The sequence below is a fragment of the Notolepis coatsorum genome, assembly GCF_963971535.1.
Source record: "Notolepis coatsorum genome assembly, chromosome: 19".
NCBI lineage: Eukaryota > Metazoa > Chordata > Actinopteri > Aulopiformes > Paralepididae > Notolepis > Notolepis coatsorum.
The window spans coordinates 82,958,304-82,978,971 of record NC_140183.1 but is presented as its reverse complement, the minus strand read 5'-3'; the positions used below and the strand labels follow the sequence as shown (position 1 = coordinate 82,978,971).

The following is a 20,668-nucleotide window of genomic DNA, read 5'->3' as shown; positions in this document are numbered from 1 at the left end:
TACTCTTTATCCTCCTTACCTCTCTAGTCGTACTCTTTATCCTCCTTACCTCTCTAGTCGTACTCTTTATCCTCCTTACCTCTCTAGTCGTACTCTTTATCCTCCTTACCTCTCTAGTCGTACTCTTTATCCTCCTTACCTCTCTAGTCGTACTCTTTATCCTCCTGTCAAGACAGACTGATGGAAATGTGAGAATCTGATTTGAATGTCCGCCTCCCGACTGCCATGATGCCACTCCTTCTTTTTCTGTCTTTCTTTGGAATTTATGTCACAAACCCATCCTGAATCATGTAATCCCCCTATGTCCATCTGTTATTAGTGTGTCTCTCTCTCTCGCTCTCTCTCTTCCAACCCAAGACTAAACCTTTACCCGAGTTAAATCATTCCATATGTGTGGAGTTTAAAAGGAAGTACAAGAGCTCGGTATGAATGAGTGCCTGCCGGTACTTTTGGGAAAAGGAGTTGAATTGTTTAGTTGTTTTGTGTGCCAATCGTCTACTCCAAAAAGAAAAAGGAAAGGTAGGTAGGGTTTACATAGTCAGTAACAATAATTTATTTACATTATGTTATGTACATTAAAAGAAAACGCAAAGTGACAGGTAAAAACAACATGGTATGCATATTTGTATGTATGCATGTATGTATGTATGTATGTATGTATGTATGTATGTATGTATCTATGTATGTATGTATGTATGTATGTATGTATGTATGTATGTATGTATGTATGTATGTGTCATGCAGGGTGCATTTAAGAAAAGGGCAGAAGGATCAAACACGAGCAAAATAGTTATCCCCAGGCTTGAGATTTACAGTAATGTAGTACCAGCTTGCCATCACTGCCAAAACACTGTAAGAGAGAAGGAGGGGGGGGGGGGGGGGGGGGGGAGAAGACAGACAGAAAAAAATTGGTCAGTCATTTACTCAAGAGCCAACTGTCAGGAGACTGAGGCGTGGTATCGTCATTAGATAATGCCTCCAAAATCACTGGGTTATGTCACACTTCCACATTAAATTCTACCAGCGACACAGTCAGACAGGGGACACACCCTTTTGATTAACTAGGCTACTGTACCCACTATAGGATCTGATGAAATCTGAGAGATGTAACATTATCTACTGGCCACCATGAGTGGGCATGGTAATTTACTGACATGTTGACACACATTTAGTCCCTGGTCATACTGCGCCCTCTGCTGGTCAAACATCAACACGATTAATTTGTTAGCTTTCCCCCTACAGATCCTGCTAACTATTGCCTTTCACAAAGCGTTTTTTAGCTTTTATATGCTTCAAAACTGAAGCTGTTGACAAGGTTTAAAAGATGAAATAACTTTTCTGACCACTAGTGGGCAGCAAGTCGCCACTGTAAACAACCTGCAACACTGTAATCATCAGGTATAAATATACAAATGTATTACTGGCACAATTTTGTTGTTTGTTGGAAAAAATATTAGTTTTTGTGCATAGATACATAATTTCAACTACAATACATACACCTTTCTCTTGGGCATTTCCTGGTAGTTAACACTTTAATCGCCGGAAACGCCGAAACTCGTCATTGCCCGCCATGCTCATTCTGCCATATACCATATTTCTCCTCCGGGGACCTGAGATATACTGCTGAGCTCCACTCAACTCTCTAACGGTTCAAGAGCGCCATCTGGTGGCCGATCGGCAGATCGCCCAACAGGAAGTCATGTGGATGAAGTGGTGCTCACCCATATTTCGTCCGGGCACTCGCTATCATTAGCAGGACTCCATCTTTCTTGACACAGTGAACACCGATCGGTGCAAATAACTCGACAAACAACATGATTTGGACGTATATACTATTATACAACCTGGAGATGGATCGGGTATTTCGACATCCCATAATAGGAATATCTCTGCTCCACGCTCATCGCCCAACGGCGCGAGGAAGATACGGTAAGATCCAGCGTTATTTTCTAACTGCTCTGGTGATCATATCACCCACACTAGATGAATGATATAACGTTGCCCACGGAATTATAAACGACCCCCCGCCCATCCGGTCAACATCAGATCATACGTTGCAACTCCTAGAACCACGTCCAGTTGACATTTTTTATCTCGCGCCGATTGCTATCAAACTGTATTTCATCATCAATATAATGCATTTGGAGCTATAAATCACGTTCTGGAGAAAGCTGCAGAAAACGATAAAAACATACTTATACTTTAGACCGTATTTTAGTATGAATATGTGAATGAAAAAGTATAACGTTGCTACACCCTGAACAATAGATATAGGACATTGAATGGGCCATAATAATGTCAATTTAGCAATAAAATTTAAAAAGTTATAGCCCTGCAAAGAAGAGGAACTTCTCCATAGACAAATAGAGATGGCGAGGGATGGTAAATTATGAATTTAACCATGGCGATCAAAGTGTTAAACAAGGTAGGTAAATATTAAACCGGCAAACATAATACTGTTCAGACAGCACAATATTGATGTAATTAACACATTGTCTGCCACGCAGTATGCCCATCCTTATGCCATTTCGAAAGCGATCCCATGCACTCGAGTGTGTATCTAGACCCACGTTACAAGATATTACTGCCGGAGGAATTTCCTCGATGCACCGAGCGCCACTTCCGGTTTGGCTTGGAGTGTAACTCGCCCGACATCCACCAGGCGGCGGTATTGAGGCGTTGCAATATCAGACAGGGTCCAGCTGCAGTCCCGGAGGGAGGCTGGATGAATTATGAATGCCATGGCGAAAAAATGAAATATTGATCCCAAAAACAAGTTAACTCATTCTGGTGCACAACGCATGGCGGGCAATAACGAGTATACTCGTTTTTGGCGTCCAATGTGTTAAGAGTTTTAAAAGGCATACGTTTATAAAATAGGCGGAGCAAAAAAACAAACAAGGAAATTATGGAATTACAACAGACTGGCTGCTGGTAGTGCAGGGTTGTTTTGAGTAGGACACCATGACTCAATGAGACCTTCTGATAGTAGGTGCTCAAAAAGAGTTTTGAAAATGTGAAAGATACTGTCAGGAAATTGTTATTGCAGCATTAACAAAAAGGTGAATGAAATTATCTGATTTGATATATACACGTTTGTGTTTATTTTAAAGGGATGCCAAGTCGAGCCACATTCAAGATCTTCGAAGTCCCAAAATGCATTATTTTGTCCTTCGTCCCGTTGGAAGAGATGCCGTTAGGAGTGGGAATATGGGGGGCGGCTAGGTAGCGTAGAGGTCTAAGCACTCGCCTACCACCGCAGAGACTCTGGATTAAATTCCCGCTGGTGGGTCGGGGGGGCCTGTTCAGCAGGGGGATATAGTGTGAACCTCCGTGCGCGCTACACTCTCCCAGTAAAACTCCTCGCTGTCAGGTGAAAAGAAGCGGCTGGTGACTCCATATGTATCGGAGGAGGCATGTGGTTGTCTACACCCTCGCTGACTGACAGTAGGGCAGCGCAACTATCAGGAAGGGAATTGGCATAACGACTAAATTGGGGGATGGGAGAAAAGATAGAAAGGGAAAAAAAAAGGGAGTGGGAATATGAGAGAGGTGGCAACAGTGATATTCTCTGATTCAACCAACAACTAAATGACCAGGTATACAAGTTGTGAGGTGAAATACACCTTGCCAGCTGATTAGTGCCATTTAAAAAAAGGAAGAAGCTATTCCAACAGTTCAACAGTCATCAGTGTACTAGTGAGGTGGGTTCATAGAGAACTGCAGCACACTGCATTAAAGGAGCAATAGGCGAACATTGATTCTGGGCAGAACTTTTTCAAATCCTTCAAACAAATTCGACAGCGCCCTTCCGAATCAGAACGCGTCAGGGTGCCTCCAAAGCCAAGCCCTGCTAGGTAGCTAGCTAGCAGGCAGCTATGCGTTAGCTAGCTAGCAGGCCTTTGTGTACGCACGCAACCGTTATGCTAGACTAGAGGGTTTGATAGACCGCTTACTCGTTCCAATCATTTGACTTGGTCGTTTGTTTGATTGGATGCCGTTTTAGCTCCTGCCCCTTACCGGAACAACAGATATTTCTAATCTTGGTGTTAAAACATCTTATTTTTTTTGGTACTATCAATTACTGTCGAGATATAATAATTTTTATAATTTACTGATCCTTTAATTAGGCCATCTCTAAAGCACTCACTTCAAATAGGACGCCTACTTCTTGGTCAGGGGAGGGAGAAAAAGACTGGTTGACGTAGATGAACTGAAAGAAAGAAAGAAAGAAATGATTATGTCAAAATACGAACTAGAAACACATTCATATAAGGAATTTGCCTTGGCTCATGGTGAAGTGATGTACATTACACTGATAATGGCATACAGTACGTGGTACACATATGACTCACAAAGTACACAAACCTCACAAAGTACACAAACCACTACGTACATACCGTTACAGTCAGACAGTAGACTGTATACAATAGATGGCAGACAATACACATAGCTCAACTAACAGTGGCCTAAACTGTGCAGCTGCGTGTTTTAAACACGATGCAGGGGTAGAAGCTGTGAGTGGCCAGAAGAGCAGGAGTCCAATTTCCAATTAGGTTAGCAGTGTTACATAGATGTGACACATGGGTAATACTTAGGGATGGGTACCGAATTCGGTACTTTTGAGGTACCGAACCGAAACACGTCGGACTCGGTACTACCGAGTATCGAATCAAGTGAGAAACCGAAAAAGAAAAAAAAATTAAAAAAAAAAAGAAATTTTTTTTTAACTTTTTTTTTTTTTTTAACTTTTTTCTTTTCATGTCAACGTTCACACGCACGATATATGCTTACCTAGGATTTGACTTGATTCAACAACAAAGCAGTCGGAGCAATGACAAGCCGAAAACTGTCGAAATTGTAGTTATTTGAAGTTTGGATTTATTTTTTTACGACTGAGGTAGGTAAATTAAATTTCTTTTGACTAAAGTACCGAAAAAAGGTACCGTTGGGTACCGGTATCGATTCACAGGTACCGGTTCAAATGTGAAAGGTACCCATCCCTAGTAATACTGCAACTGTACGCACATTTTTGCAGACACGGTTGTGTTAGATATCGATAGCAAAGGATGTAAAAAGGCAGCTCTGTAGTAATAGCATAAATTACAGTTGCAAATGTGTGCAGACGTGGCTGGGTGATAAATAACTACCAAAGTGTACAGTAACAATGGAGTTTGCAAATCAGCTGCAATGGAGTCGATGGTTAACAGAGCTCTTCTTGACATGAGGAGGGTGCAATGCTGGGCGGGGTGAACATTTATTATTAGAGTGCGTCTGTGTGTCTTCAGGGGTGGGCGTGGCTGATGGGGTAATCAAAAGAAAGAAAAGCGTGTCATCTAAACAAGTCAATATTGGGGACATCAGATGAGGTTTATTCTCACCAGTTGCTCATGGGGTTCAAGCTTGAGGTAGCTAGCGATGAACTGAGAGAGCGAGTGTATCGTCCTCCCCTTCTCTACCGTCCATTTCTTTCTCTTCATGATGGGCGTGTCTCCCACCGCCTTCAACAGCACGTCAACTATGGAAATAGAGAGAGAGCGGAAAGTAAAGACAGCAGTAAATACCCACACTGACCAGGGTGCGTCTAAACCGTTTCATTCAACTTCTGGATGGGGGGGGGGAATGTTAACTCCATCTAATGATGTAGCCTACAATGTTGGCTACATCTATCACATATACATGTTATCCTTGTAGACAGTTTCTGGTTTGTAAACACACTGTGCTCGAGCCAATGAGCAGCACCTGCTGAATCACGTGACGCGACTTGAGTTGCCCCTGACCCGTGTTTAGCTGCTGCGCTAAAAAAAAAAAAATAGTACAATGGGGCTCTATGAAGAAACCATGGCACTCCCCTGACTAAAGGTTGTTTCAAATTAAAATGGCTGGATGCCATTTGGTCAAATCACCATGACGGTCAGTATTACCTGTTACATAGCAAGTTTAGGCATACATTGATCGTTTAGAACTTTAGATCACTAGCATCATAGCATGGCTAACAAATGCACATATATACAGTAGTAGTCTGCCCCATTGTTCTGATCAGGTACATTCCTCTCTGCCCCTCTGGAGTCTGTATGGTATAGAATATACATAGGGCTGGGTTCCAAAGAAAATCTATTTTAATCGATTTTCATTTGAATAATCCAATATCCCAGATTGATCTTTAAAAACAGAAAAATGCTACAATACAATTATATTGTGTTGACTGCTGTAGTGTGTTGGTCATGTTAACACTTTAATCGCCAAGGACGCCTTAACTCGTCATTCCCCGCCATGCTAATTCTGCCAATGACGCCGTAACACGTCATTGAGATCAATATTTCAAAAATCCGTGATCGCAATCATATTTCTCCCGCGGAGACTTGAGATCTACTGTTGATCCCCTCTCAACTCTCCAATGGTTCAAGAGCGCCATCTGGTGGCGGATCGCCCAAACCGGAAACGTAAACTGGTGCTCATCCAAATTCGGTCCGATCACTCGCTATAGGTCCCGGGACTCGAGCTCGACACAATGGATAGCGATCCGTTACCAATAACTCGATAAACAACATGATTTGGACGTATATACTATTATACAACCTGGAGATGAATCGCATATTTCAACATCCCATAATAGGAATATTTTTGCTCCACGCTCATCGCCCAACGGCCCGAGGAGACTGGGGTAAGTTTCAGCGTTTATTTTTACTGTGTTCGATACAAACTGCTCTAATGATCATATCACCTACATTACATGAATCATCTAACGTTGGCCACGGAATTATAAACGACCCCCCCCCCATCCGGTCAACATCAGATGATAAGTAGTAACTTCTAGAAGCACGTCCATTTGACATTTTTTATCTGCCGCCGATCGCTATCAAACTGTATTTGATCATCAATATAATGCATTTAGGGCTATAAATCACGTTCTGCAGAATGCTGCAGAAAACGATAAAAACATATTTATACTTTAGACAGTATTTTAGTATGAATATGTGAATGAAAAAGTATAACGTTCCTACATCCTGAACGATAGATAATTGACGTTGAATGGGCCATAGTAATGTCAATTTAGCAATACAATTTAAAAAGTTATAGCCCTGCAAAGAAGGGGAACTTCTCCATAGACAAATAGAGCTGGCAGAGAGGGGTATAATGATGTACATAAGCGTGGCAAAGAAAGTGTTAAACATGAATGTAACTGCTTTGTGGTCAATAATGCACCAGGTTAAGAGTAGGGATGGGACTCGAGAATCGTAATCGATTGGGAACCGGTTCCTAATTGTCAGATTCCTGGAATCGCATGGATCCGTGACTATCGATTCCTCTTATCGATGCCATGTTTTTCCGACAGTTGCGCATTTAAAAACAATAACGTTAGCGCCACGCATGCACTGCAGCCATAGCAGACTATTTGATTCCTTGACTAGGAAAACCTAAAGGGCTCGATATTGCGACCGTTGTGTGTGCAGTGAAAACTGAAAGTGCTTTGCATCCTAGTCATTCATTTACATGGTAATGTAACGTTTGCCGCTAGCTAGCTAAATAGCCATGCTCATTGCAGAGAGAGAGACAGAGAGAGAGAGAACACTGAGCTGGCCTTTATTTATACAGGTAGGTTATTGCTAACAAATTCTCTTTTGCAATAACGACCTGTTGAATGCAACTACAGTTCAATAGATTAAATTAGTTCTCAAATACATTATTTTATTTAAGTGTATAGTTAATAAATTTTTTTACAGTTTTTGTATTTTTCTGACATGGGGCCTCAACAATAAATGATAAATGACAATCAGAAATGTCAAGTTGCATGTTGCTATTCTAACCAGCTTAGTTCTGTTGCATTTCCAATTAATTTATTTAAATTATAAATGTATCAAGACTCGACGAGGGAATCGATAAAGAAGCGTATCGATAAGCAGAATCAATAATGGAATCGTATCGATAAATTTTTTTTTGTCCACATTTTCTCTCCATTTTCTATTTTTCTCCCATCCCAATTTCGTATTATCCAATTCTTCCCTCCCCTGTCTTGAACGTTGCTAGACTATGCCTCTCACTGGTCGGCTGTAGTGAGGACAGAAGCCTTGCATCACGTGTCCCCTCCGGTACACGAGGAGGCAGCCTGCCGCATCTTTTCACCGCAGCAGCTCGAACTCTGTGGCGAAGAGTAACGCGTGGGAGGCTCACGCTGCCCCCGCTACTTCCTGTTTCCGCCGCACCGGCATCACCAAACCGACCTGTAGGAGTCGCTGTCCACAACGTCCAATCCCCACCCACCGGCTTTCCCACCCTCTAACACTTGCCAATAGACCCGTCTCAAACCCTGCCCCTTTTCTTGATCCTCCAATCACAGCTGTCGCTTACCTCTGACTTCCTCGAACCCAGCGTCTCCTGCATTAGTGGCGAGCGCCTTGCCCACTGTGCCAATCAGCCGCCCCGTATCGATAAAATCTTATCAATTCCCATCCCTAGTTTTTTTTTTTGTTTTGTTATTATCTTTTTCCCCCTCCTTTTTTTTCGATTTTTCTCCCATCCCACTGTTAGTCGTTATGCCAATTCCCAACCCCCCTGTTGATCTGATATTTCTTTCTCCCGCGATCAAAGCGGTCTGTGTGGACTGTGTTGTGCTGTTTACCGTTGGTGGCGGTGGGGCGAGCGCCCCGCTACAAGCCCCATTTCATGGGTGCATGAGGAAGGATAATAACGATAATCTAGCGTTGATTTCAGGAAGACTCGTTAATCAGGCGAAAAATGACAAGGTGTTTAGTGGATTTCACTAAAACGCTATTATCGCGTCTTTTCCTGGGATTACTAAGAATCACCCAAACTATGTACTCATATTCAAAACGGTATAAAACTGAAATGTACGGATGAATGTTCGGTTTTGTGCATGTTGACTGGAAGCAACTCACTGACAAATCGATGGTGTTATTAGATCCATAGCTATAATATAAAATATATTTTAAGCACTCGCAAGTGAACAAAGCGAAGCGCCCCATTGACTTACAGCAACCCCTGGCGCTGAATGAGTTAATAATGTAGCGACCCTGGGATTTGGGTCGGTTGGTCAGCCAAGCTGTCACTCTGCACTCCGCCATCCCGGGGCTGGCGGTGACGCTATTGGTCGCGCCAGCCGCGGGATGCAATAGTATATAGCTGCAGAGCGGCGCTCTCAGGACCGGCGCCACCCACTCAATGGCTGAATTGGAGTATTGCACTGCGTGCTACAAACAGGCCAGAGGACTGTACGTACAAACTACTTCGAAGTGGTTATGCTTTGGTCCTCTTTCGAAGTGGGTTATGCTTAGAGTTATGGTTAGGGTTAGGTCTTCGCTGTACGCGGCCTAGCCAATCAGAGAAAATCACGCCTCACAGCAGGGCCGTCAGAGCGCCGGTCCTGAGAGCGCCAGTCTGCGGCTCTGCAGCTGCATGCTTCTCGCGGGTTGACCGAGTCGAGAGTGCACAGGCTGACCTGGGGGCGTGTATGCTTTTACCAACGCGTTCGTGTTTCCGGGTTCCCGTTTTGCGCTCTCATTGGCCACTGACCTATGCTATTACGCCCCCCTTTACGCTCTCGCCTGAGACGCGCTGTGAAGCACCAGCGGGGCGAGGCGGTGGTTTCTCCCCGGCTCCGTGCGCCTTGCTGCCGCCGGCTTGTCTCACATGACTCGGTCCAGCTGCAGCAGCAGCGACCGTCTTCCGCCTGCGGTCTCCTCCCTCCAGGCCCCCGAGGCGGCTCGTTCTTATTATTATCCCCCATTAAAAACCGAAACAACATTTAATAAAGACGAGTGTTAGTTGCGTTTCCCCATCTACCGTCAACATAAAACCATCCACCACCCGTTGGAGGAGTAGTGGGGGAGAAGAAGAGGAATATTTTTAAATAGCAAGAATTATCGACTGGCAACTCTGTGCTCGTCAGACCTGCAGCTGCTGGTACTGTATGGAGAGAGAGGCGGGGGGGTCTCATCTCCATGTACAGTAGCCGAACCTAAGAGAAGACGCACAACAACAGACAGACAGCTCAGTGATTGAAACCTACGTGTTTGTGCGACCATGTCGACCTGAACAATGGGGGATAATAATAAGAACGAGCCGCCTCGGGGGCCTGGAGGGAGGAGACCGCAGGCGGAAGACGGCCGCTGCTGCTGGAGCTGGACCGAGTCATGTGAGACAAGCCGGCGGCAGCAAGGCGCACGGAGCCGGGGAGAAACCACCGCCTCGCCCCGCTGGTGCTTCACAGGGCGTCTCAGGCGCGTCTCAGGCGAGAGCGTAAAGGGGGGCGTAATAGCATAGGTCAGTGGCCAATCAGAGCGCAAAACGGGAACCCGGAAACACGAACGCGTTGGTAAAAGCATACACGCGACCTGGGGAGGCTATGAGAGTGGAGCACCTGGGGGTGCGGCCTCTTGAGGCACGGGAGGTAGTAGGGATGAGTCGCTTGTACCGAAGCTATACCTGATGCTTGAATAAAGAAGTGCAGTGAGAACTAACAACCTGCCTTGAGAGTCGTATAACATTTACAACTTCAAAACGTTACAATAAGGTAGCTTACCTTACCTTGTCGTGTAGATCATATATGTTATGATTAATTGAAAATGGGGGACCCTGATGATGTAAACAAGACGAAAGTCTCTCTGGTCTGCATCCCCTTAACAATTGTATGTATTGAGCTGTATTGTACTGTACCCATTCTGCAATCTGTTAATAAAGTTTTCAATCAATCAACCTCTTCTTGGAGATTTGGGTACGTTTATAAAATAAATAGCCTACATCAATAAATAATTGTATTGAGGGGGGGGGGGGGCGTAATAGACTTCAAACCAACTTCAAGGTAAGATACATGAGCCAATGTTAGCTGGCCTGAAATCTTATAGCTTAGCCTTACATTATTAGCTTTATAACGCCACGTTAACATACAATATGCTGCAGGAACATTACCAATGTACTATGGAAACCAATGAGGAAAAATGTATTATTGTATGAAGAAGACGTTAGCTACCATTATAGCTAACCGCCATTAGTCATACAACTAAGTCCCGCCTCATTCTAAACATTGGGTAAATGTCTGACAGTTCATTTGTTGCTTAAATACATGTTCCCATTCTATAGGCTTAAAATACTGTCAATATTGTTTACGTCACGTCTGCGGAAGTAGCAGAGGTGTAGCTTGTAAACAGATGCAGTGGCACCTCACTGTAACCGATTATATACTTTCATAATTTCCATTTCTTACTCTTTTTCTTCTCGTCGGCGGTCGTTGAATCGTCTGCTGGTGGCTGTGGGGCAGAAGGCTCATCTTTGTGAGTTTCTGTGGGCGATTCTGCATTGTCAGACATCTTCAGCGTCCGCCTATCACGGGTGTAGGTGTTCTCCTGTGTTGGTGCGCTAGCTCTACTCGTTAGCTATTTTAGGGCGGAACAAATGGTGGATACTATTGGCTAAAGCAAACGTCAATGTCCAAGAGATTTCATTTGATTGGTCAACTGGCTTTTAAGGGCGGTGTTTATTAAGGAAGACCCTTGCTGAAAGGTACAGTGGACAGACTAACGTGACAGAGTTTATATTCTTTACCTTGAAAGGTTATTGTTTTATAAACAATTATATTAAGACCATTTAGTTTATTTCTACTTAATGCTTATACACGGCAAATGCATGCCAGATTTAGCAACTGCAGATTACAGTAAGTAATGTCATTTTCCCATATTTTCAGGGGGCGTCACCTGTCCAGAGCACGTAGAGTCTAATCACCTAAAATTGAACTCTCACCCATTCCTCACATCGGGTCAAAGGCAACAACAGTAAGTCACACTTATTTCATTAAAATAATTCTAAATCTGTTTTGCATTTAGATTCGATTAAAATGTATTGTCATCATTATACAGCAACAGCACAAGTGCAGTACAATGAAAATAAGTTTGGCATCCAACCAGAGTGCAAATGTAACAGTAAAGTGCAATAGTAATATATAATGTACAGGTGATTAAACTGGGTATAAAATATATACATTCGTACTACTGAGTAATAGTGCTAATCGGATGTATGTACAGAGTTGTAGTATAATATGTACAGTGATACAGCAGGTGTAAAGACACTATGGTGGTCATACTGGCCAGCAGCGTAACTAGTAAGAGTAGGTAGGAGATTATGTACAGATATAGATATAGATCTACAGATATGTAAAAGGAATTATATGCAGGTATGTACAGACAGATGTGGATAGATATACGGCAAGAATAAATACATATATACAGCATTATTGTACATGTATTATATAAATGAAAGAAAAGCCCAGTGTGTCCAAACAAATGCAAAATAGCTTGGTCATGGTGCATTTCTCACTGACCTCTACACACAATATGGTAATGAAGTGGCAATCTTCAACTAGTAAGACCATTTAAAGGAAAACTCCAACATTTTGGGAAATTAGCTTATTTGCCATCTACCCTGGAGTTAGACAAGAAGATGCATACCTTTTTCTTCTCTGTGCATGCAGTAGGAGTAGGAAGACGTTTGGAACTAGGCTAATGGAGGAACCTACTTCCAGTGACTGACGCTAAGCTAGGCTAACGGTGCGCGTCTTCCTACTCCTACTGCATGCACAGAGAAGAAAAGGGTATGTATCTTAACACACCAACATTTTGGGAACCCTGGAGTTAGACAAGAAGATACATACCTTTTTCTTCTCTGTGCATGCAGTAAGGGTAGGAAGACGTTGGGAACTAGGCTAATGGGGGAACCTACTTCCAGTGACTGACGCTAAGCTAGGCTAACAGTGCATGTCTTCCTACTCCTACTGCATGCACAGAGAAGAAAAAGGGTATGTATCTTCTTGTCTAACTCCAGGGTAGATGGCAAATAAGCTAATTTCCCAAAATGTTGGAGTTTTCCTTTATGTCCAATGACATTTCCCCTTAAATCCTGACCAATAATGGTTCTGAAACATCACACTTCATTGAGTAGATCAACACAGTATGTTGTCATTACTGTTGCTCTTCCAGTGGCTGGCATCGGGAGGCTGTCGACTAAAGGATCAGTGCTCTTGCTGTGTGATATGCAAGAGAAGTTCAGACCCAATATCTTCCAGTTTACCAACGTAGTCAGCAATGCAGCCAGATTACTCCAGGTAACACACAAACACACACCAATAATAAGTGTAAGTGCAGGGGCGACAGTGGCTCGGGAGGTAGAGCAGTCGTCTGGCAATCCGGAGGTTCCCGCTCCTCCTGGGCAGCGTGTCGAAGCGTGTTGAGGGTGTGCAGGTTGGCACCTTGCATGGTTGCCTCCGCCATTGGTGTGTGAATGTCTGTGTGAATGGGTAAAATGTGAGGAACAAATTGTAAAGCGTGTTTGGATAAAAGCAGCCATTTACCATTTTTTTTATCCACTTTTTCTCCCTTTTTCTATATTTTCTCCCATCCCAATTTCGTATCATCCAATTCAACCCTCCCCTGTCACGAACGCTGTTTCTTGCCTCCCACAAGCCGGCTGCAATGTGGACTAAGTCATACATAGCACAAGTCCCCTCCGGTACTTGAGGCAACAGCAGTATAAATAAATAATAAAATGCTTTTATTATAACATCCGTTGCAGTAAAATCATTATGCCTCCAGTCGTTTAGTCATTCTGCAGAGCTAAAAGGTAAAAGTCGGCCGCGGCGAGCTACCGCTGCCATTGTTGTTTTCATTGAGCTCTCCAATAGCGGAAGTAAAAAATTAATACGCGCTTGCCGATTGGTGCTAAGAACAGCAGGGCGGGTGCAAGCGATGTGACGTAATTGGCAGACGCGACTGTCAATCAAAATGATTCTGTTTGCCGACTGAATGAATATAAACGTTATTAACAGATTGCAGCATAGGTACAATACAGTACAGCTCAATACAACAACAGTCAACAGTGGACTGGAGGATGCAGACCAGAGAAAGACTTTCGTCTTGTTTACATCAGGGTCCCCCATTTTCAATTCATCATATTTCGTATCTAAATCATATAATATCTCATTGCTAAATATATGCAATATATAATCTAATAATCCAATAATCTAAATCTAATATATAATATAAAAATGCTAAATGCATGGGTATTTTATTTTGTCTTTAATGTTAGCTTGCAAACTCAAATACTGTCTTGGTAAGCCTCATAATGAATTGTTTGGGGGAAAAAAATAAAAACATCGTGATGCGTATCGTGTATCGCCGAAAGGTCAGAAAATATCGTGATATCATATTTAGGCCATATCGCCCAGCCCTAGTTGCATCTTTTCACCTGCGCGGCTCGATCTCTCAGTGGCGAGGAGTAACGCGTGGGAGGCTCACGCTGCCCCCGACACTTCCTGATTCCACTGCGCAGGCGCACCAACCGACCTGTAGGAGTCGCTGTCCACAACGCCCGATCCCCACCCATCAGTTTCCCACCCCCTAATACGGCCAATGTGTATTAGTACGGACGACCAGCTAAACTGAAAGCAATGTGGAGCGCTGGGCTCGAACAGGCAAGCCCAGCGTCTCCGTCATTCGTGGCGAGCGCCTTGCCCACTACGCCACGTAGCCGCCCGCCATTTACCATTTGTAATAATAAGGCATAAGAAGTGTTCCACGAATAAGGAAATAATGTAATTGTCTTCATAAAATGTACATATCCCAATAGGCCAGCCGTGTTCTGGGCATCCCCTCCATCGTGACAGAGCAGTACCCTAAAGGCTTGGGTCCCACAGTGGTGGAGCTCGGTGCAGGGGACCTGAAGGCCCACGCTAAGACCAAGTTCAGCATGATGACCGAGGAGGTGCAGCAGGAGCTCACGGACCTGGGCTGCCCCCAGCAGGCCATCCTGTGTGGGATAGAGGCCCAGGCCTGTATCGCGGTGAGACCACGGGGCTTTCACTCTTTATTCACTTTACCACTCAGCTTTACGTTTGATTACTAATGTTGCACCACTAACTCATGTTATGGAAATGATTAAAGGACAAAGGATGAGCCGTTGTGTAATCATTTCTGAGTCGAGTTATTAAAAATAGAAACGTAGTTTATTTCATCCGTGGCCACAGAAGAAAAGTGATCAGTTTACAATCGGAGACAACATGTTCACCACACACAAGCGTCTGACCACAAAGTGACCAAGAGCTCTGGTCAGACGTACAATAATACACCATTGAAAGCCGTAACACTAGACATTCCGATATGACTGAAAGTAAACAAAATGGCCCAGTTAGGAGAACCAGCCTTGGCTAGGCGGTGTTGTTCACCATGTCCCTCACTGGACTGTTAAACAACCTTGCTAGAAAAGGAAAGGATTAGGTCAAAAGTCATCCTCTCTCTGGAGCCCGGAGTCCTTAAAGGAACAGTCGAATATGTATGATATTTCAACACAGATCTATAATGACATGATAATATTGTGCCACGACACTCACCATAGTGTCCTGTATCAGAAGCTACACTGGAACACATAGCCACCAGAAGATTGATAAACTGGTGTTCTTTTTTTTTTATTTACAAAGCCATCACTGGTAAACTGCCCTCTTACTTGACCACTCTCCAAATATCCACCAATGCCTATAGCTTAAAGGGGCACTTCACCAAAAAAAAAAAAAAAAAAACATACTAATTTATTTTTCACATAATCTCACACCCATCCCAAAACTCTAAACATATTTGCACACATTCATTTAGTTAATTTAGACAGTTATTGAGAGTAAATTAGTTTGAATATGGCCACCTGTGATGTCATCGGAGGCATTGGATCCTTGTGTTGTGTTAATTACAGCTCCATGAAACGATGTCGAATAAATAGCAATACCTTGTTTTGCAGGGACTGCAACCTTATCATTTCATGGAGCTGTAATTACCACAACACAAGGATCCAATGCCCCCGATGACATCACAGGTGGCCATATTCAAACAAATTTACTCTCAATAACTGTCAAACAAATGTGTTTAGAGTTTTGGGATGGGTGTGAGATTATGTGAAAAATAAATTAGTATAGTTTTTTTGGCCATATTTAAACCAATGTATTTGTTATGATGAGTTATGATTGATGATGCTCCTCCTCCGGTCCGTCCCTCCCAGTGCACAACCTTTGACCTGCTGGAGAAGGGGATAGAGGTCCATATTGTAGCTGATGCCGTTTCATCCAGAAGGTATCCATCTATTCCAATTGTGTTGCTTCAGCTCTGGCATTGCTGTCACTTACATTAAGCCATGTTATTTATTTTGTGTGCCTCTCTTATACATTATACATACAGTATGTGTGGTAGGAATGTACTCAACTCCAGACTATTGTCAATTATGCTGTAGTTTCTATGACTAAATAATTGGTCTCATTAATTTGGTCTCTGTTGACTTTTATTAGTTTGCTATGTATTACAAGAATAATGGCATGATCACAGTGTTCATTATCATTGTGTAGATTTAATACAGTATGTTTAGTTTAGTTTATAGCCTTTATCAGTTTGCATTTTTTATTGTGAAACAAAGATATTTCTTTTACCAGTCCAGCCAAAATGTAATGGGATCACCTTCCAAATTAGAAAATGAATTATGCAGCTCTTGATAGAATAATAATGGCCGTAGTCAGTGACAGGTTAAAACATTCAGTTTATGATTGGAATAAAACAAGTATTATTCAGTATATAATCTTTGATTGTGATGACCAATCTCTTCAAGTAATATGGCTATAATAATACAATTTGAAATACCCTGCCCCCAGTCAAAACCCATCTGACACTGTGGCAACAGGCTGACGGCACACACATGCGTGCAAGCGCATAAACATGCACACGCCCACACACACATGTACACAAATGCATGCCCACACACACATAGCCAACCTCCCTACATGCACACACTCACACACGTTAACAGGGTCAGTACACCCCCCACTAGGAAAGTATATTTACATTTTTTTTTACATTATGTGACTCTCTACTATTTATTATTATAATATTGATTAGTAATTGTTTTTTATGTGCACTTTCTTTTACTGTCTTTTATCGTGTGTTTATTACTTTATTGAGAGATCCGCACAAGAATTCCAATGCCCTGTACATCTCGATTCTTAAAATTCAGAGATTACATTTTAATCTTTGATTATTTTCTGTGGATTTGTGAAGATTTTCACGTAAACCTTATTTCTAGCTCGGCTCCTTTCCCAGTGCAGATGTCGTTACTTTGCCTTGTTTCTACTGAACTACCACGGAATCTCGATTGACCAAATTACATATTTTTACATAACACTGTTGGCCCCCTGAAATCAATGCCATCAAGCCTAATTGAATCAATATTGAACTTAATGAAATCAGAATCTTTAATCGAATCGGACATAGAAATTCGGGTATCGGGTAATCAATGCCACTACCCAGCCCTACTCGGCAGCGGGCAGCCCCTCTCTGTTCCCCCCCAGCCAGACAGACCGGTTGTTTGCCCTGTCCCCCTCTCTGTTCCCCCCCAGCCAGACAGACCGGTTGTTTGCCCTGTCCCCCTCTCTGTTCCCCCCCAGCCAGACAGACCGGTTGTTTGCCCTGTCCCCCTCTCTGTTCCCCCCCAGCCAGACAGACCGGTTGTTTGCCCTGTCCCCCTCTCTGTTCCCCCCCAGCCAGACAGACCGGTTGTTTGCCCTGTCCCCCTCTCTGCTCCCCCCAGCCAGACAGACCGGTTGTTTGCCCTGTCCCCCTCTCTGCTCCCCCCAGCCAGACAGACCGGTTGTTTGCCCTGTCCCCCTCTCTGTTCCCCCAGCCAGACAGACCGGTTGTTTGCCCTGTCCCCCTCTCTGTTCCCCCCCAGCCAGACAGACCGGTTGTTTGCCCTGTCCCCCTCTCTGCTCCCCCCAGCCAGACAGACCGGTTGTTTGCCCTGTCCCCCTCTCTGCTCCCCCCAGCCAGACAGACCGGTTGTTTGCCCTGTCCCCCTCTCTGTTCCCCCAGCCAGACAGACCGGTTGTTTGCCCTGTCCCCCTCTCTGTTCCCCCCCAGCCAGACAGACCGGTTGTTTGCCCTGTCCCCCTCTCTGTTCCCCCCCAGCCAGACAGACCGGTTGTTTGCCCTGTCCCCCTCTCTGTTCCCCCCAGCCAGACAGACCGGTTGTTTGCCCTGTCCCCCTCTCTGTTCCCCCCCAGCCAGACAGACCGGTTGTTTGCCCTGTCCCCCTCTCTGTTCCCCCCCAGCCAGACAGACCGGTTGTTTGCCCTGTCCCCCTCTCTGTTCCCCCCCAGCCAGACAGACCGGTTGTTTGCCCTGTCCCCCTCTCTGTTCCCCCCCAGCCAGACAGACCGGTTGTTTGCCCTGTCCCCCTCTCTGCTCCCCCCAGCCAGACAGACCGGTTGTTTGCCCTGTCCCTCTCTCTGTTCCCCCCCAGCCAGACAGACCGGTTGTTTGCCCTGTCCCCCTCTCTGTTCCCCCCCAGCCAGACAGACCGGTTGTTTGCCCTGTCCCTCTCTCTGTTCCCCCCCAGCCAGACAGACCGGTTGTTTGCCCTGTCCCCCTCTCTGTTCCCCCCCAGCCAGACAGACCAGTTGTTTGCCCTGTCCCCCTCTCTGCTCCCCCCAGCCAGACAGACCGGTTGTTTGCCCTGTCCCCCTCTCTGCTCCCCCCAGCCAGACAGACCGGTTGTTTGCCCTGTCCCCCTCTCTGTTCCCCCCCAGCCAGACAGACCGGTTGTTTGCCCTGTCCCCCTCTCTGTTCCCCCCCAGCCAGACAGACCGGTTGTTTGCCCTGTCCCGGTTGAGACAGAGTGGAGCTTTCCTCACCACCACAGAGGCTGTCCTGCTGCAGCTCGTCCAAGATGCCAAACATCCCAACTTCAGAGAGGTACTTACATTTACATTTAGTCAGTTAGCTGACGCTTTTATCCAAAGCGACTTACAAGTTCTGTACGACAAGACAGCAAGAAGGGTACAACTCTATCAGCTGAGTAACAATGTTCATCAAGTGTTGCGTGTTACAGTGTAGGTTAGTTTATTAGGACAAGTGCATGACAGTAAGGTTAGTCAGGGTTAGATTTTTTATTTTTTTTTATCATTTCAGATAGTGGTTGAAGAAGTGAGTCTTTAGTCGACGGCGAAAGATTGGACGGGATTCGGCTGTCATAACTGGGATGGGTAGTTAATTCCACCATTGTGGGGCAAGGACTGAGAATAGGCGGCTTCTCTTTGATGACCCTCCGGGAGCTTGGATAGGAGTAGGTCTGAGGCGGCCAGAAGATGCAGAGCGTAGGGGTCTTGAGGGTGTGTAGTTAGAGACCATTGACCGGAGGTAGGCGGGAGCGGTTCCCTTTGCTGCACGGTATGCTAGGTCGAGGGCCTTGAAGCGGATTCGTGCAGCAATGGGGAGCCAGTGCAGGTCCCTAAGAAGTGGGGTGACATGGGCCGACTTCGGTAGGTTTGATATCAGGCGGGCCGCTGCGTTTTGAATGAGTTGAAGAGGCTTGGTGGCAGTGGCCGGGAGGCCAGCTAGCAGTGCGTTGCAGTAGTCGAGGCGGGAGATGACTGTTGATTGGACGAGGAGTTGGGTGGCTTCTTTTGTCAGGAAGGGGCGCATCCTTCTGACGTTGCTCAGGAGGAATCTGCAGGTTCTGGTTGTCGCTGCGATGTGAGCAGAGAAGTTCAACTGGTCGTCAAGGACAACACCAAGGTTCTTGGCGGTCGGGGACGCGGTCACAGCTGCATTCTCGACTGTGATGGAGAGGTCGGTCAGGGGGGAGGATTTGGCCGGCAGGTGGAGCAATTCTGTTTTGCTTAGGTTCCTCTCTGTTACAACAATAGCTTCATAGTTTAGTTTACCTTCATGTAATCCTATGTTTTTAGACCAGATATAATATGGAATTGCCCTTGTTTGTTAAATTGTTTCTTGAAATGATACAGTATATCATCCACATACAGTATACTGTGTTTCTAAGCTGGGTGAGGTCGTATTGGACAGTTGTATCATTAGCTCTAGGTTAGCAGTACCCTGGTATCCCTGTGACATGCTAGCAATACACTTCATCTTCATTTAAACCCCTGGTATATTTCTGAAAAATAACCCAGTAAATAGCTGGTTCTCTACTTGGTTATTTTTTTATCTGTAATGTGGTGGAATTGTGTAAAGCATTCATTCCCAGAAATACAAAAAAAAAAGAAAAAAACATGTTTTTTTTCTCTCCTTTTGTGTTGATGATATAACTTTAAGTGAAAATCACTAAGTCATGTTGTCTTGGCATTGTGTTGACAGATCCAGAAGCTGTTGGCCCACCCTTCTCCAGACACCAACCTGCTGGCCTTCTTCAGCTCTCTGTAGGAGCCTTTGATTCTGTCCCTGTACAGTATGTCAACACAGTCAACGCACAGTGTACAAAATAAATGGCAATAAAGTAATGCTGCTATTTCAACTTTTGAATGCTGTGGTACTTATTTATACATTGACACTATTCCTGGTTGATGATCTTGTTCGTAGTTAGTAAACAAAGGTGAGACAATACCCAACCAGGAGGCGTCTATTCGTTTCCTAACGCATTTATGCTTCCGCGTTCGCGTTTTGCGAATCTGATTGGCCACTGCCGTTTCTGGTGCGATCTGATTGGCCACTGACGTTTCTGGTCATGTGACATGTGCGCCCAATCGCGTGACGCGCCCATTTCCACCTCGACCAGCAGCAAACTACCTAACGCCTAGTTTATCACTGGTTAAGCCTAGGTGACTCTTTCGAAGTTGGTTAAG

General features: G+C 44.6%; 2 protein-coding genes across 2 annotated transcripts; one reads left to right on the top strand and one right to left on the bottom strand.

Annotated features, from left to right (window-relative positions):
* Positions 1-533: 533 nt before the first annotated feature.
* atg12 (ATG12 autophagy related 12 homolog) lies at positions 534-11,446 on the bottom strand. The gene is made up of 4 exons (XM_084335705.1): positions 11,222-11,446; positions 5,382-5,518; positions 4,151-4,213; positions 534-850 (listed from the first exon to the last, which is right to left on the bottom strand). The coding sequence occupies exons 1-4, from the start codon at positions 11,322-11,324 to the stop codon at positions 791-793; spliced, it is 363 nt and encodes a 120-aa protein (XP_084191831.1). The 5' UTR covers positions 11,325-11,446; the 3' UTR covers positions 534-790.
* On the top strand, positions 11,380-20,312 carry isoc2 (isochorismatase domain containing 2). The gene is made up of 7 exons (XM_084336458.1): positions 11,380-11,517; positions 11,699-11,786; positions 12,987-13,111; positions 14,632-14,844; positions 16,048-16,118; positions 18,665-18,782; positions 20,184-20,312. Coding segments are annotated over exons 2-7 (594 nt in total). The 5' UTR covers positions 11,380-11,517; positions 11,699-11,785; the 3' UTR covers positions 20,250-20,312.
* The last annotated feature ends 356 nt before the right edge of the window (positions 20,313-20,668 follow it).

Coding starts and splice junctions, on each gene's coding strand:
- atg12 (XM_084335705.1), bottom strand. CDS start 11,324: ATGTCTGACAATGCAGAATCGCCCACAGAAACTCACAAAGATGAGCCT. Junction 4,214..5,381: donor TTGAACCCCATGAGCAACTG/GTGAGAATAAAC, acceptor TCTTTCTTTCAG/TTCATCTACGTCAACCAGTC. Junction 851..4,150: donor AAGTAGGCGTCCTATTTGAA/GTGAGTGCTTTA, acceptor TCTCTCTTACAG/TGTTTTGGCAGTGATGGCAA.
- isoc2 (XM_084336458.1), top strand. Junction 14,845..16,047: donor AGGCCCAGGCCTGTATCGCG/GTGAGACCACGG, acceptor CGTCCCTCCCAG/TGCACAACCTTTGACCTGCT. Junction 16,119..18,664: donor GATGCCGTTTCATCCAGAAG/GTATCCATCTAT, acceptor GTTCCCCCCCAG/CCAGACAGACCGGTTGTTTG.